This window comes from Halictus rubicundus, chromosome 9 (assembly GCF_050948215.1).
Source record: "Halictus rubicundus isolate RS-2024b chromosome 9, iyHalRubi1_principal, whole genome shotgun sequence".
Taxonomy (NCBI): Eukaryota; Metazoa; Arthropoda; class Insecta; order Hymenoptera; family Halictidae; genus Halictus; species Halictus rubicundus.
Genome location: NC_135157.1, coordinates 9,210,535 through 9,227,897, shown reverse-complemented (window position 1 = coordinate 9,227,897; position 17,363 = coordinate 9,210,535). Strand labels below are relative to the sequence as shown.

Below are 17,363 nucleotides of genomic sequence, written 5' to 3'. Positions count from 1 at the left end.
GCCACGGACCCAGGACCATGGACCCGAAAGCTGCTGTAAGGATCTTTCTGTGCGACCTTGAAGTCTGAGGGTGACCGTGATTTTCGAACTTTGGGGGTTTCTGTGATTGTGAGGGATATGGAGATTTTTTGGTAGAGTGAGGGATGGAAATTTTTTGTTTGGTAGAGTGAGGATTCCAAGTCGTTTTTAGCTTTATTTTTGGAACTTGCTTAGAGTGAGGGGATGCATATTTTTGTGCTAGAGTGAAATACAAAACTGTGAGGTGTTAGAAGAATTTAAAAATGTTACTCTATTTTCGACATAATTAGATTATTCTATTAGAAAGAATGAATTCCCTTATTTTTGCATTTGAGATTTTTATAATCAGACTTCGAGAATTTTTATTTGACATAAAGATGACAGTCAGACTTGGCCAGAGCAATATTGTAATTTGCATTTTGTTATAAGGACTTTATGTAGTTGGGTCTATAAATTTGGATAGATGGTTGTGATGCAGGATTAACACGACATTGATTATGATGGAGGGTTATTAAAATTTACTATGTTATATTACTCAATTTATTGAATAATTCCTGACGAGTGCGTCTTTAAAATCTCAATAATTGTAAATTATAAAATTAGAGTTCAGGATTTTGACATAGTTCCAGTGGTCTAATCGAATTAATTATGACATTTCTTCAGACAGTCAGATTATTAAAACGTTTTGTCTTTTCATTGATCTAAGAAGATAGAATGCTCTAATAACTATAATTAGACGAACAAATAATTGGTAGACAATCGCCGGTTTTGCGGTTCGTAGTCACCCATTTTGCAAAGACTGTAATGACATAGCAGTTACTTGTCATTATTAGTATCTACTAATGGTATGGTATTACTTCTTGTAACCACTAGGTTGCAGATATTATTATAATACACGTGATTGCACAATACAGAATATTTTACAAAATTCAAATTAATTTAACGAGCTTTCTATTTTATGGCCATTGTGATCCAATCATCCGTATCAATAACTTTCTATACAATTTTATATAATTCTAGTCTTTGTAAAATAGTTGACAAAAATTGACGTTCAAATTGAATAGTAAAATTTGTATATTCAAATTGAACAGTAAAATTTTGAATTTGATTTGAAAATTTGATTCGAACATTTATAATTTGCCCACAGATAAGATGCCTGGTCTTCGTGACAATATTGACCACAGGATTAGCGACGTTCGGCAAAGAACAGTGAGTAGCGATCGTTGCTCCCCGGTATCATTAAAGAACAGTGATTAAAATTCCATTGTACCGAGACGGCAATAACTTTCATGAAGTCCGTATTAAATATCATACTGCGTATCAACTTTCTAGCGTGCACATAAGGATCCATGTACCGGAGATAGTCCAGCACGATGAGAAGAAGGTCATCAAATACGAAGAGCACGATGACCACCATGGTGGCGGCGGCGGAGGTGGATATGGCGGAGGAGGAGGTGGCCATGGTGGAGGTGGTGGCCATGGTGGAGGTGGTGGAGGTGCTATCATCATAGAAGATCATGGTGGTGGAGGATTTGGAGGTGGTCATGGAGGAGGAGGAGGTCATGGTGGAGGATTTGGAGGTGGTCATGGTGGAGGATTTGGAGGAGGTGGAGGCCATGGAGGAGGATACGGCGGAGGAGGTGGTCACGGAGGTGGTGGAGGTGAGACTAAATTCTAATACATTTACAATTGTTGGTTATTCGATATTTTTTTTTACTCTTTATATCCGAATTATGACTCTGAAGCGTTGATAAAAATTGTCGTCCTTGACTGAGACCGTAGTAACGACAATATTTCTATGAAAATTGTAGAAATAAATTTTTACCGATAGCTTGAAGTAGAAACTTGGAACGGGAAGGTCAAGAGTTCAATCAGATTTTTAACACGAGAAGTTTCTCTCAGAAGATCTCGAATCGCAGTTGTCCCAAACGGGAAAGGAAAGTCTGTCAGTCTAGAGTATCGCGGAACCCATGTGACACATGAGTAACGTATCAGAGTTATTCGTGACTTTGTTGGAGATAATAGCAGAATCTCTTCTCTCACGTTCTCCTTAGGCCTCAGACGTTAGGCGCTTTCGATATACGCTCGAGCATTTAGAGAATACGTCTACTGTTTCTCTCAACGCGATGTTTAACCCCGTCCGAGCAGTGGAACTCGTTATGTGGGTTTCACCTCCCCGATTCGGGAGCGAGAATTCGTTTGCAGTATTCGATTTGCATGTATGTACGTACGTGCATATTGCGCATGCTGTGTGTTCTCACTGCAACAGGATTTGCGAGTTGCGCTACTTGTTTTGCAAGGTTACAGTGTGACCTAACGTTGTTGAAAGTTTCCCAGGATTTAGCCTAGTTTATTCTGTTGACAGTGTTCTTGTTGTCATAATGAATAGACGTGGTTGATATAAAATTATAATTACTGTTGTGTAGGTATGCACATATTTTAAATGAAGGAGTCTTGCCCATGAATGAAGGAACATTGAATATTCCACAGGACATTGTACAAATCAATAGCTACACCTTGTAATCATAACTATACATTTTTTAGCAACATAATAATTAAGTGATTTATTACAGGAGGCCATGGTGACGTGATAATAACGAGTCCAGGAGGCTTCGACGACCACCATGGCGGCGGAGGCGGATTTGGAGGAGGAGGAGGTCATGGCGGCGGATTCGGAGGTGGTGGAGGCTTCGGTGACCACCATGGAGGCGGAGGATTCGGTGGAGGAGGTGGTCATGGTGGTGGCGGAGGATACGGTGGAGGAGGTGGTCATGGTGGTGGCGGAGGAGCAATCATCATAGAAGATCACCATGGCGGCGGAGGATTTGGAGGTGGCGGAGGATTCGGAGGTGGTGGAGGTCATGGAGGTGGAGGATATGGTGGAGGAGGTGGCCATGGCGGTGGTGGAGGAGGCGCCATAATTCTAGAAGATCATCATGGCGGTGGAGGAGGTGGTGGTGGATTTGGTGGAGGCCATGGAGGCGGATTCGGAGGAGGTGGTGGCCATGGAGGTGGATTTGGAGGCGGTGGAGGTCATGGAGGAGGAATAATTATTGAAGACCACCATGGTGGCGGAGGTTTCGGAGGAGGAGGTGGCTATGGTGGCGGCGGAGGTGGAGGATTCGATCATCATGGCGGAGGAGGCTTTGGCGGAGGAGGAGGTCATGGAGGTGGTGGTGGAGGTCATGGTGGAGGAGCTATCATCATCGAAGATCATGGCGGCGGAGGTGGTGGATTTGGAGGTGGTCATGGAGGAGGATTCGGAGGTGGCGGAGGCCATGGAGGAGGATTCGGAGGTGGAGGCCATGGAGGAGGAGGATATGGTGGAGGTGGTGGCCATGGTGGTGGAGGAGGAGGCACCATAATTGTAGAAGAACATCATAGCGGCGGAGGAGGTGGTGGAGGTTTTGGAGGAGGCCATGGAGGCGGATTCGGAGGAGGTGGTGGCCATGGAGGTGGATTTGGAGGCGGTGGGGGCCATGGAGGAGGATTTGGAGGTGGCGGTGGTGATCACCACTCTTTTGGTAGCAGCGGCTATGGCGGTGGTGGTGGCGGATTTTCATCAGGCTTTGGAAGCAGGTGAGAAATCAATGAACTAGTCAGTGTTGACGAATGGAAAGACTACCTCTGGCAAAATGAAATTAAGAAGTTCAATTACTTATTCGCAAGTAAAGAAAGTAAAAAGAAATAATTGTCTTGACGTAAAAAAGATATTATTACGAATATGTAATATTTTTATGATTTCCACGTTCCAGGGGACCGTCGTTGTTTCTTGTTGTCTGGTAAGAAGACAAACGAAATTTTTTACCCTTCTTAACAACCTCTGCGACCCTTGTGTGTCCAATTTGGTTGTTCACACAAGGGTCCCCTGTAGTCAACTGTTTTATTCTCATTTCTTCAATGCACAGAACATTTCTTCTTGAATATGTAAATAATAATCTCTCGAGTGATCGCGTTGACAATCACATTCCAGCACTTTCTGCCAGGGGTGGTGCGTCTACTAAAATGTATTTAACTATCCAACTTGATACTTCAACTATTTAACTATTAACTAAATTTTCACCCACCCTCGCATACCCAAAATAATCAGCTTCATCTTGTGAAATTGACACAAACGTACAAAAATGAACATCTGCAAACTTCTTTTTCCAAAAAGAAAATTATGAAACAAAACCAAAAAACAATAAAAAAGCGTGTAAAATTAACACAAGAGGGCGGATAGTGGGTAACAAATCCAAAAACCACCAGTAGTAAGTCGCTCCATGAGATTTCACCGATTAATTTACTTTCACAGCCCGTCGAACAGTATTTAAAAGGAGAAAATTAACGAGGAATGCATTTGTTTCAGTGGTCATGGTGGAGGCGGCGGTTTCGATTCCTATTCGAGTGGTCATGGGGGCGGCGGAGGCGGTGGCGGTGGTCATGGTGGTTTCTCGGGCTACCACAAGAAGAAATAAGCAAGACACTACCTGAAGAAATCAAACAACCAATGTTTCCGACCGACTTCCGACATCGATCATCGAGTCACGTTCGGATCACGCGATCATTATCGTCGCGTGACCGTCGATCGCAATACTGTGCGCTCTCTTTAGTGCACTCTGAACAACGAATCGCCGAGTCCACGGGGATCGGCCCGATTTCCCGTGATTTTCGCCTTGGCCGACCTCGTTAGGCCATTTTCTCTTTCGTTCGCTCGCCAGCCACGATCATAAATCATCTCTCGACCGTCTGGAACGAAATCGCTGGCTCAATGATGCGATCTCGGCGCAAAAAGTATTATAAGAACGCTACCGGGATGAGATCGATGATCTATACTTCGGCCAACGAGTCAGCAAAGATAAACAAATGCCAGTAGAGCGCGACAGAGTTGAAATTAGATTTTTTAGATAGTTAACAAAAGACGCACGCTGGTGTTTCGTTTGTCTGTACTGACTCGTCACGTTGGATCGTGTATAGTATGATTGATGTCGGTGATCCAGATAAGCCGGAGATCGTTTTAATTTTCTAGTTAAGTTCGCAGAAGCTGTGCTCGAGTTTGAAACGAAGAATGCGAGCGTGACACAGAAGTTTCTATGGAGGCTGAAAAAGTATATTTTTGTAGCTGTAACTTTTTGGAAATTGTTGATTAGTTGTTACGCACGATCGTTCGTGCATTTATGCCTAGGCCATAGTGTCTCCGTTCTTAGATGTTTAATGATCTTTCACGATCGCGACATACCTGACTGTTTGCTCTCTGCACTTTTGTTGCATTTTGTACATACCGTACGCTCTGTAAATACTGCTTTGTTATGTTTAAATAAATTGTTTTGTACGTTTTTTAAACGATGCGTTTACCTTCTCCTTCGAGTAAAAAGAAAGTTCATTTAGAATTGTTTTATTATATAATCGTCAAATTATGCAAGTAGTCATATTTTGACCAACTATGTGATTGTTATAAATAAACTTCATCATGAATATAGTTTGCAAGAAATTTTGTTTGAAATGCATTTGAGACATACAAAAATTTATTGGAGCAGCCAATGCACCGTGATAAAGGCTCAAAAAAATTTTTTTGAAAAAATTTCTCATATATTTTCCAAAAATGTTACTGGAAAAATAAAAACAACCTAAATTTAGTGCATTTTTCAGTAGATAGTAACCAAACAATACAAAACAGTTCAGTAAGAAACAATTTTCCCATTAGAAATTATTTATTTTCAAGCTGCTGATTCTATGATTTTTTAAAAGCTTAAAAATAAATATACATACAACTCTCAATATATTCCAGTAAATATTAATAAAATACAAAATGGTAATTCCAGTAAATATTAATAAAATACAAATTAATACGTATTAATAAAATACAAAATACAAAAGAGATCTTTTAAAACAAGCACTCATTAGGTTTCCATACTCATTTCCATAGTGATACAGGTCACCAGGGTTCAATCACGTTTTCGTAATCAATACTAAATCCAAGACCCTAACTCTCACTGGGAAATCAGCTCGTATTAAGCTCCCATTACTCTTGCTGCGAACTTATATTCACTTCCGGGCGCCATGACACTTCAGTAATCGATCTAAAATGATTTTTTCCAAGAAAATCACTCTCTCCCCTGCTCTATCCTCCATTCCTCGAGTCGTTAATCACCATAGGAAGCGTTTAACGAAGAAGATCGTGCAACGGTCAGATCCTTCCGATCCGTATCCGCCGTAACGGATTTTTCTGCGACCATAATTGCTCGCGCGCCGGAGGATTAGTTCGAAATGGAAAGTAAGCGGAAAGTGAAAGAGAGCAGATGTTATGCTGCACAGAGAGGACGATTTCACCTGTGTCCGCTTACTACACGTTGGATCTCTGCCGCTTACACGGATCTTGATCCATGCCCTTGATTCATGGCCGTCTGCTCGAGGTTCTTCCGTTCTAACCGCCATAATTGCTCCAAATTATAGCACGCGTCGCGATCTACTTAACTCTAGCACTGCAAGTGCAAATGGTAATGCAAATGGTTCAATCAGTACGATTTTTACTGTTAATTACTGAACAAAGAGTTTACGATCACTTTCTTCGGGTCCTTGATCTTTACGATTTCATAGATCATTTGTGGAAGAAACAGGAGCCAAGGAAATATTATAAAAATGTCCGTATTACGTTTGCAATATAGTAACACACAATGAATGAGCTTGATACAGGAAAGAACATTTTTGTTGTTTATGTTTTATATTTTTTTCACGTTGTTACGACGTGAAACGAATCGTTAAACGTTACTGCTGTTCAGGAAGCGAACTCTTCACAACGAAGCAGCGAAAGTAAAATGAAAATCTTATTTTCTCATAGACTCAAAAAAAAAAGAAACAATGAACTTTCTACATTACATTACAACGAAGATTGCATGCTATTTCTTATTCCTCGACGGTGCAATTAATCGTTTTTACGGAATTAAACGATAACGTATAAGCAATTGCATGTAAAAGTGTTTTTGAGCACGATGGATAGTTGATTTGTCACGTTTCCTAATCAGTTACGTCACTTTTAGTACTGTAATAATTACAGTAGCTTGCAGTTAACTAGATACAATGATTAGAATCTGCACATTAATGTACGATAATCGACTACCATCGCTGAATGTTTAATTTAAAATTTTTTTGCAGGAGATTCCATATGGGAACAAAATGCGTTGAAAGTCGCGTATTTTTGCGATTGCTCCGAGCATGCGAGTCGGAGGAAAATTGCAAAAAGTGTAGCTATGGTGAAAGAACGTGTGTTCGTTTGTAACAAAATGCATTTCCCGTTTACTTTCCACGCTGCATAGGCGTAGAAACGATATTAAAATTTCGGTTATACATTCCTCCCACTGAAAATTAGTTTCTAATTCAGAATAAATTGCTGCGATTAAAATCTTCCCACAAAATTATCAACTATTACGGTTTGTAATTATTTTACTGAAACTAGTGTCTCCTGGCAGACAATTTTTACGATAATCCTAAAATCTGCACACAGATGTCAATAAATATTCGGTTTAATCACTAAAGTACCATTCGTAGGGTGATACAAATAAATTGTTTAAAATTCCATACGTGATATAAACAAGCGTTACCGATCAGATTACACTAACGGAGTGCAGAGAAAGCGAATGCAACCGAAGCTTCTCGAATGGGCGTTTCCGCCTCCTTCTCAGCGAAAATGGTAACGCTGTCAATCAAGACAGCCTAACTATCCATCAGCCCATTAAACAATTCTAAAACTGTCACCAATGAATTTAAAAAAAATTCTCACGGATAATTGTACAATTACACGGAAATCTCGACTATGAAGTCATCCCAGTTAATGAACCGGTAGAGTAATGCCGGTAATGAAACTGTCAGGAAGATACGCTACGGTGCTTAGGCTAAACAAGACGTTCGAGTAGTATGACGACGTTAGGTGATCATATGAAAGGCGTAGCTGCCATTGGTACCCTTGTTCATTGAAATAAATGAGCATAAGCAATGAACTCAAATGAAGAATAATATTCTATGAACTGCCACGCATTTAAAAAAAAATTAAGCATAATTGCAGCGAACATCCATGTAATTTTCTATTTTCTGTATATGAAAACATGAACAATTTCCTTGGAAATCGTTCTAAAAGAATGAGTAAATATAACGTAAATACCAAGATTGATTAAAAACATCATTGTTCGCTAAAAATAAGAGTCAGGTATCACCAAGAAATAATGTTCACTGACAGAATTCAAACAAATTTCGGACAAAAATTCGTTTTAATTGTTGGCTAAAATTCTGTAATAATCGTCACCCGCTAATTTTTAAAAGCCTAAAATAAAATCCTAAAAATGAGATTCGAGTGTAGCCTAAACAATCTTCGCTGACAGAACCAGAATAAATGTTAACGATAGATTCACCGTCACGTCGTCGCTCAAAAGTCACTGATAATCGAACGTGGAACCAATAGAACAGACAAAAATCGGGAATAATTGACTAAAGAGCGTCAGAACAAATTAAAATCGTATCAGCGGACATTTCGACAGGAACCGACCGCATTGCAAAACTTTCACGATCGAATCTCGGCCCGAAACTCCAGAAGAATCGATCCTTTCTCCTCGCGGGCTACTCCTCTGGATTGGATCCACCAATTCCCCCGCAACGTACTCTTACTTCCGAGGGAGCCTTTCCGTAAAAGTATCGCAATACCACGAAGGAAGGGTCTCTTTCACGCGATGGCTACGACAATGATAGAACATTCGCGTGAAATTCCGCGTCATGTCCGAGTGAGAGCGAATGGGGTTGGGTGGGGTGCAGGAAATATTTTACTCGTTCCTGTACCGTTCACTGATTATGCTTCCGTTTATAAGGCTCGACAGGATTTTGCGTCTCCTAGTTAGGTGTAAACACGGCAGCGAACGAGGACCTCCGGAGAACCGTAGCAGACGACATGGACAGGAAATTGCACGTGGGTGTCGAAAACTGGCCTATCGGTGCTGCCAAAAATTTGTAAAAAGCTTTCACTATCGAGAGAATAGTAAATTTTTTCTTTCAAACTGTTTGCCTATCGATCAACAACATTTTGCGATTTATTTCACTCTTCGTCTGGGTTAGCTTCCAAAAATTTGCCAAAAGCTTCAATTCAGTACAGAACAGTCAATTTTCTGTCCAAATTGCTCCGTTGATCGACCAATCAATTTTCAAAATTAATTGCAATCTATTTATTCAGCTTTCGAGCTTGAAAAAGTCGTAATTTAAAGAACTAGATAGTTTTTCTTGCAGTTTTTGTATTGTTTATATTTTGTGTGCCTATTGTAAATATGCATTTATAGAGAATTAGTGTAGTAAAAATTGCTGGAAAACAACTTATAAATTAAAGTAAAGCAGCCATTTTTGAAGCTCCGCGAACCTAGTGCAAAATGACTCAATTTCCGTGAGTTTACGTTGAATGGTTGAACTGTTGAAAAGCGGAGAAGTGAAATTTTTATCAATCGAATGTCTTTTTGCCATTGCTCGGGATAGGAGGTTGAGCACAGCGGGTTCAATAGTATGAACGTACCTCGAACAAGACCACTTCACCGGCCAGGATACAAATGACACGATTCGGTTGATTTTATCCCGAACGCTTTCACCTGAACTTGTAACGCAACACGATTGATTTATTTTTTCGTTTTTTTCGGTCTTGCTCGAAACGCTCCTGTTCGAGGTTTCTCTGTCTGCGATTTTCTCTCTATATTATCTTCCCGATTATGGTAACCCGATCTTGGTACACAAATAAGTCTGCAGAAAGTGCTCACCTTCTAATTAACTACGGTAATTAAACGAACGTGTTCAAGTTCTTGCTGGAAGCAAAATTGCAACTGTATTTAATCTTGATTAGCAGAAACGGAAACTAACAACAACGTTCAGTTCAACTATTTGATCGGTAACATTTATAGCATTAGGATTGTTTATATCGTTCTTCGTCAATTATTTTTCGGATAGACTACTCCTTCTAGAGCGTAACGAAACGGATAAAATTTTCGATTAATCGTCAGAGGCTTAATAAAAAATTCTAATTATTCTAATGTTTTTGTTTCAGGTTTTCCTCTTCGCTTTGGTCATTTCGATGACTCTAGTGTCTTCGATGCCTGCCCCCGGAGGCGGTAAACATGAACAGTGTGTATTATTAATATCCCGTCGCCATTAACAATTAGTAACCCATTCAACCCATGACATTGACGTTAAACAATATTCGTTTTCAGCACGCACTTCATCATCCACGTGCCCGAGCTCATCCACAAACACTATCACACTCACGTGAAGAAGATCCACCACAAAAAGCACGAGGAGGAGGACGATGGGCACAAACACATAGAAGAGTGGTGATAATCGAACAAAATTCTCCTCTAACGATTGTAACTGGTCTAGTACTGTTATATGAAGTTGTACGTGTTAAGATTGTTATGTTTTCTTTTGTATATAGCTGTTGATTGTTAGCGCGAAACGATGTTGTAACGAATAAAACGATTTTTAACTAACTGAAAGATTTTCCGAAGCTAATTTAAACGAAGGTGCTAAAATTTCTCGTGGAAACCACGTATAACGAATTTGTTAAGATTGTTATGTTTCTTTCTGTACATAATTGTTAGCTGTTAAAATGGAACACTGTTGTAACAAATAAAATGATTCGAACAAACCGAACGATCGTTAAATCTCATGTGATTTCCAGGAATATTAGTTTTTTATGAAAAGAAAAGGTAGAAGGTGCCAGAAATAATGCGTATTATGTTTGTCAAACACGTGTATTGTATAAAAAAAATAATGCAACATAATACAAGTATATACAAATCTCTTTGATCTACACACAAGTGCACACCGAGCGATACTCTCTATTTTACATACTTAAGTGACTAACGCAGACGGTTCGAGCTAACTTTGTACTATTTTTGCTTTTTCCCCCTCTTTTTGCGCGAATGAACAATTTCCAGAACGAATTTGGGCAGCTTGGTAGAATGTGAGTACAGTGTCAGGTGATTTTGGTTACTCGAACGTCTTCATTTTACAACCTGCAACAGGAAACGCGAACCGTACAACATTCTTCATTTACAAACTTTTCCTTTCGACTTTTTCCAAAATTTCTATACTAGAGACTTTGCAGTAAATTATTTCGAGTCTTTCAGCAAGTTATTTCAATTCTAATCTCAACTCCATTTATGTTATTCTGTTTCAATTTTTTACTCCATTTATATTACACGGCCATTTTGTTATTTGGTCTCAAATTTTAACTCCATTCACGTTATTTAGATTCAATTTTGGACTCCATTTATATTATTCGATCATTCTCGACTCCATTTTCGTTATTTAGCCTCAAATTTTGACTCCATTTATATTGTTTAGTTATTTTCGATTCCATTTATGTTATTTGGTCTCAATTTTTGATTCCATTCATATTATTCAGTAAATTTCGACTCCATTTTTGTTATTCAGTTTTAATTTTAAATCCCTTGCTTTTAATTGCCAGTCCTGTGAGTTTGTACTGTAATTTTTGTCAATACATACCTAGATAATAACAAGCCGAAATGCAAGTGCTCCCATTACCACCATTTCTCCTGATGGACAGGTACAGGTACATGAACCTTCTCGACGACAGGGACAGGTACATGAACCTTTTCGACGTGATGAACCGGCACAGGGACGTGAACCTTCTCCACATGATGAATTGGGATCGGTACCGGTACTGGCACTTTCTCGACGTGGTGCACGGGGATCTTCTTCACATGATGATGATGGACCGTGTGCACGTGATAAGGCACGTGGATGCGAACGTGGTGGTGCGAACTGCAATCAGGCGAATCGATTTTCTTGTAAAACGAGGCAATTGGCACTTCGACATACTTGTCGCTTTGTATACGGTAATCAAAACGAACACTTTATTAATTTACTCTAATTTATTCCTTAAATTATTCCTCTTTCAACGTTTAAATCCTGACAATCGTACTTTGTATGTAAATTGCTTTTCAATTTTAGAAAACTTTGGTTCTATGGTATAAGTGGTGGAGTTAGTTCAATATTATTAAATATTTAAATGAAAACGAGGTGAGGAATGTTATTACACTAATTTTAACTGTTCTTCACAGTAAATATTTTATTCTAGTTTGATGATGATTGAATGTATTTTTAGGAAAATCATTCTTAAAATTGTATATATATTTTTATGAAAATAAGTTGGTAAAAATGCCCATGTATCGATCAAGATTTGCATAAATTTCTAATAAGTGAGGTCTGACGAAAGAGGTGTGCTTCTTTACGGGTAATAAAGAGAACAATTTGCAAGAAATAATGAGACAGTTTAACAACTTACCTGTGGTGGCCTGGCACCGGCGAAGACAAGGCCACGGCCAGTATTCCGAACACGATCAACTGCAATACGAACGTGAATTTCTGATTTGTCCATAAGGCTGCAACTGCATTCGCGATTCGTTTATGTATGCGCGGCGGCATATTTTTTTCCCTTTTTCAAGTTTCACTATGCACGCGTCGCGATTCGCGCGATCACGCTTCCTCGGTGTGAAAGTGTCACATTCTGATCTTAATCGAAAATATTCAACCGAGAACCAATCGGCTTTTGTTCGAAAATATTTTTACAGTAATTACTTGGAAACTGGGAAACTATACCTGATTAAAATAGCTAAATGAAAGATGATTGAAATAGGCAAATCAAATGTGATTGTCTGAAAATAATAGAATAGCCATTGAAAGGAATCTTGGTATATTTTTAATTTTTTGCAAAATAAAAATCAAATGCACAAAAAAAAAGACAATTCGATAAAGAACATAAATAATGGAGGACTTTTAAAATTAAATCAAGCAAAGAAAACCTCACTAAAACAAAGAGAACAGTAAAAACATTACGCAAGAAAATTCAGGGGGTGAGAAAAGAAAAATCAAGTGCACCAAAAATCCAAGAATTCGACAAAGAATATCAAAATTAGGGACTCGAGAAAGCCTATCGTGAACTGTTGAGCCAAACAAAGTATCACCAAGGTAAAGAAAAATAGTAAAAACAACGCACAAGGGGGTGAAAATGAACGACTAACTTATAGAACCGCATCGTCAAGCAAAGAGAACGTCACCGAAATGAAGAGCAGACTAAAAATAGAATGAAGTGCACCAAAAATCGGGCAATCATTTTCCGACGAGAACACATCGATCCACTGGCGATCACAGGAATCTCGATCACATTTCGTCGAACGATCTACTCACAACGATGGTCTGGGAGCGCATCTTGGTCGGATTGCTGCGGGTTGTCTCTCTTGTAAAGTTTCCCTTTGGAACGGTACTCCGGCGAGCGACGTATACGGGTTGCGTCGGATACGAAATGGAAGAAAAAAAGAAAAACGATGAACCGAACGAGAAGCGTTGAGAGATACGTAGTCGGGTGTACACGCGAAAGAGACCGGTATTTTACGGTTGTCGATACGTTTCTGGCTTTAGACGGCCGGGGATGTGTGCTTATAAAGGACGAACCACGGTGGCCAAAACCACCCGGCGAAACACAGCCACCGGGGTGGGAGAGCAAAGTCGCTCGACTTTACGGTTACGTAAATGCTAGGAAGCGGCCGCCTCTCTGGTTACGTTCGTTCCGCGTGTGCCACGACCCGACGAGCTGCGTAACACAAAGGTGCGAGAGCGTGCGGCGCGTACCGCACGTGGCCCGAGCCGGTTCACAATGTTCACTGGATGCACCGAACACACTGTTCACAGTAAGTGGATACACACTGCACTCTAGAAATGACAAAATTCGATTTAGTTGGATTTTTCCAGAATTTTTATAATTTCTTACCTGTGTGACTAAGCGAAGCGAGCACACATTACTTCAGAAACTCCTCAATACTAGATCTACGCATCACTGAAAGTTAAGGGTACACATTGCACCCCTAGGAATGACAAAATTGAATTTAGTTGAATTTTTCCAGAATTTTTATAATTTCTTACCTGTGTGACTAAGCGAAGCGAGCACACTTTACTTCAGAACCTCCTCAATACTAGATCTACGCATCACTAAAAGTTAAGGGTACACATTGCACCCCTAGGAATGACAAAATTGAATTTAGTTAAATTTTTCCAGAATTTTTATAATTTTTTACCTGTGTGACTAAGCAAAGCGAGCACACTTTACTTCAGAACCTCCTCAATACTAGATCCACGCATCACTAAAAGTTAAGGGTACACATTGTACCCCTAGAAATGAGAAAATTGAATTTAATTGGATTTTCTGCAATTTTTAATTTTGCGGTTGTGTAACATGGGGTTTGATAGCCCCCAGTCAGTTTTGAACCTTGCATGTTCTTCTGCATGGACGTATTAATATTATTTACATGTGTTTTGATAGAAGTGCGTCCACTGAACAGTACAGTATACTGTTCTTTTCTTTTTTCTTTTTTTCTTTTTGGTAGGAATAAATTCATTAATGTTGGTTTGACGCTTGTTCACGTTAGTGGTATTGTTTTCCGAACGGGGTGTGACCAATCCCGGCCACGTGTTTCTGAACATGCGAAGAGCTCAAAAACCTAGTGGAATTTTCTTATATCAATTTATTCTGGAGCCTCTGAACTTCTTTAGAAGTCTCTGGGCTTCTCTGAATGGCAAAACGAGTCAGGAAAATTGCGGCGTTAATGCGCGCCGCTTAGGCTGGTTGCGTGGTCGGTAGAAAACGGTAACACGCCGATTGTTGCTATTATCGCCTGCATTATGGATGAGAGAGGCGGGACGGGGCGGGAAAATCGGGGGAAAAGTGCTGTTCGAAAGCGAATCCTTATGAAGTTCGATACCCCCGAGTCGCGGTCGACGCTTCTGCACGTTTCCCCCCGTTTGCGGCTCGCGCTTTGACCTCTGCAGTGTCTCGATTTACGTCGGTATCGTCCAATACGGAATACTGTTCCTTTTTGTCTTTAATATTGTTTGCGATTCATTGGTCGATGGAGAACTAGAATATTTGTCTAATAGTGCCTATTAGGCAAATTGACAGTAATTCGACGCGACGATACAGAGGAAACATTGGTGCTTCCCTATCATTCAGTTTAACATCAATATCCATATACTTACATCACTATTGAAAAAACAGAAAAATGATAGATTTAAATGTTGATTGGTGCATTGAAATTGAATTAATGTGACTCTCAAATGGCCCTAATATAAACAATTTATATTTTCAGATATCCTAGCTCGATGCACAAGAGCAAAACCTATAGAGATATTAAGTAGCGAGATAGAATCAGATAAATTAAAGGCACTGGGACTGTATAGAGGAACGTTATTAAATTGTGAATTATGAAGAGCATTCGACAAGAGGAAGTAGGTGAATTACGGCGAATATGGTTTCCTTGTAGCCGCTTTCAAATCAAATCGTTTCCTATTTCCATCAGGAGCTGCGCATCAAATAAATTTTTCACGGGAAACATCAACACCTGTAACGACGCCGAGGAGAAAGCTCCGTTGAACGGGTGCATTACGAGGTATCGTAATTTGTCGAACGGCCATTGAATGATTTTTATAGTCAGTTGCTCTTGCCCCATAATGGTAGACACTACGCAAACCACTATGACAACCTATAAGTTCGCGCTGCACAATGTACATTGACTAACTAAACACAAGCTTAGACTGGAAAACTCATATTCCAATCTAGATTCTAATTGATCCCTTTAATTCATCCCTTATTGTTCCAATTTAATTGGCCCCTCAACGTTAAATTCACACGCAGCAATAAAGAAACCAATATGAAGGAATATGTAACAATCGACTTAGACTTAACGTTAATAATGAAGCTAACCATTTACCATTTTACAATACAAAAATAGCTACGAGCCTGCAGTTACAAAACCCAGTTTTTATCCAAGTATCAAAGTCTCCAACACCTCTCGAAGTCTTCGGGAAATTTTCCGAAATCGTTGCCAAAAATTTGGCGATACCCCCTGCCTCCGAATCAGTAAATTAGGCACGGTGGACACGCAGACGCACTGTCGAAATGTTCTTGTATTACGTGAACGATTTCACCGTGGAGATTCGGAAAACGGTATTACACACACAGGCAAATCGCATTACCGTCGCCTGTCCAAAGCTGTAACATTACCATAACTATCGAGACAGCGGGCCGCGTCTCGATGATATGTAAAAAGCGATCGCTCTCTCGCCATCGTCTAGACGTTATTCTGCTTACATCGTGACTAGTAATTTCCACGATGGTCAATTAGCAAGCATTAATGCGGTTTCACGAAAAAGAGAAATTCGGTTGCGTGTCGACCGGATGTCGAAACGCTGTCGAAAACAAGGATTCATCTCGTTGTAATCGACGTAACAGAGACGTTGACACTGTTGCTGACATAATCGTGCGTGACCTGAACGCACGGAACGAGAGTATAAAGCATAGCTGGATTATGGCCTATTAATTGGAACGGATCTGGCGCGTAATCAACTGACCGTGACCGTACCAGTGGAACAGGAAAAGCTAATTATCACTGCTCTCTAATCATTCTCAAAACATCCTGACAAAAAAGAAACGCGCATAGACCATAAGTTTAATGTTTCGACTACAATGTACAATTTTGAACATATAAATGACCTGAAACTAAAAGTACCATTTATTCTTTTGCTGTTTTGTTAAGTGAAATCGTACCAATTTTTATCTCGGTTCTTTTAATTTTTAACTTTAAGGCAAAAAAAATTGCTTTCTACTAGAAAATTTATTCTTCAAGTCAATTTTCAATGTAGTTAACGAATATTTGTAAATTAATCTAATATAATATAAGTAAATTAATAATTATTATAATAAATGTTTCAAGTTCTTCATCTCGACTGGAAGTACTGTCTCCACGCCACAAACATAGTGGACACACTAAATTCTCATGCCAAGGATCGAGCTCATCGTCAGCCAACCACAGCGGACCAAGTGGAACAGGAAAATCTCATTATCGAAACCCCCTAATCACGCGCCAGCTCGGATATTGTCCCCGAATCGACGCTTAATTGCAAAAAGATTACAGTCCCCGTTTTCGTCTGTAAGCTTGCGAAACTCTTTCCGCTTCCGGTCAACAATATTCGGCTAGTTAGCCTTCGTTCTCTCCTAGGCCAATATCAATGGTAATACAACGCTTCCGAACAGAGCATTACCGAAGTGTTCCAAGACTTTTTCCTTGGAACCGTTTTATTCCAGCAGTTCCGGTACGGTGTACAATTTTCCCGTGTTAATTGAGTATAAAATTCATGGGCGGGGATTAACCGGCCATAACTTCCTCAGCCAGTGTGCCAAGTTTCGACACCGCGAATTGTATTTATCCCAGTTTCCATTAAACGGCCGTGACAACCGACAATCTGCCGAATTTCAAAGACCGAATTGCTAAATTTTG

The 17,363-nt window shown here is 39.8% G+C and overlaps 3 protein-coding genes across 3 annotated transcripts; 2 read left to right on the top strand and 1 right to left on the bottom strand.

The window, feature by feature from the left end:
- Window positions 1-395: 395 nt before the first annotated feature.
- On the top strand, window positions 396-4,475 carry LOC143356983 (uncharacterized). Its single transcript, XM_076793097.1, has 8 exons — window positions 396-425; window positions 1,166-1,227; window positions 1,351-1,487; window positions 1,530-1,658; window positions 2,628-3,206; window positions 3,246-3,314; window positions 3,432-3,597; window positions 4,367-4,475. Exons 1-8 carry the CDS (start codon window positions 396-398, stop codon window positions 4,473-4,475), a joined length of 1,281 nt encoding a protein of 426 aa, XP_076649212.1.
- Window positions 4,476-8,714: 4,239 nt separating this feature from the next.
- On the top strand, window positions 8,715-10,347 carry LOC143356982 (uncharacterized). Its single transcript, XM_076793095.1, has 4 exons — window positions 8,715-8,765; window positions 8,876-8,947; window positions 10,061-10,137; window positions 10,224-10,347. The coding sequence occupies exons 1-4, from the start codon at window positions 8,715-8,717 to the stop codon at window positions 10,345-10,347; spliced, it is 324 nt and encodes a 107-aa protein (XP_076649210.1).
- A 443-nt stretch (window positions 10,348-10,790) lies between these two features.
- On the bottom strand, window positions 10,791-13,423 carry LOC143357220 (uncharacterized). Its single transcript, XM_076793541.1, has 4 exons — window positions 13,225-13,423; window positions 12,323-12,381; window positions 11,521-11,799; window positions 10,791-11,027 (listed from the first exon to the last, which is right to left on the bottom strand). Exons 1-3 carry the CDS (start codon window positions 13,243-13,245, stop codon window positions 11,556-11,558), a joined length of 324 nt encoding a protein of 107 aa, XP_076649656.1. The 5' UTR covers window positions 13,246-13,423; the 3' UTR covers window positions 10,791-11,027; window positions 11,521-11,555.
- Between the last annotated feature and the right edge of the window lie 3,940 nt (window positions 13,424-17,363).

Bases quoted from the DNA above. Each gene is read 5' to 3' on its own strand.
- LOC143356983 (XM_076793097.1), top strand. From the start codon at position 396: ATGACAGTCAGACTTGGCCAGAGCAATATT. The intron at 1,659-2,627 runs GTGGTCACGGAG...CGAGTCCAGGAG, and splicing joins AGGAGGATACGGCGGAGGAG to GCTTCGACGACCACCATGGC. The intron at 3,598-4,366 runs GTGAGAAATCAA...CATTTGTTTCAG, and splicing joins TCATCAGGCTTTGGAAGCAG to TGGTCATGGTGGAGGCGGCG.
- LOC143356982 (XM_076793095.1), top strand. From the start codon at position 8,715: ATGGCTACGACAATGATAGAACATTCGCGTGAAATTCCGCGTCATGTC. The intron at 8,766-8,875 runs GTGAGAGCGAAT...TGCGTCTCCTAG, and splicing joins AAATTCCGCGTCATGTCCGA to TTAGGTGTAAACACGGCAGC. The intron at 8,948-10,060 runs GTGGGTGTCGAA...TTTTTGTTTCAG, and splicing joins ACATGGACAGGAAATTGCAC to GTTTTCCTCTTCGCTTTGGT.
- LOC143357220 (XM_076793541.1), bottom strand. From the start codon at position 13,245: ATGCGCTCCCAGACCATCGTT. The intron at 12,382-13,224 runs GTGAGTAGATCG...TTCGTATTGCAG, and splicing joins TGCGCTCCCAGACCATCGTT to TTGATCGTGTTCGGAATACT. The intron at 11,800-12,322 runs GTAAGTTGTTAA...GCCTGATTGCAG, and splicing joins CCGGTGCCAGGCCACCACAG to TTCGCACCACCACGTTCGCA.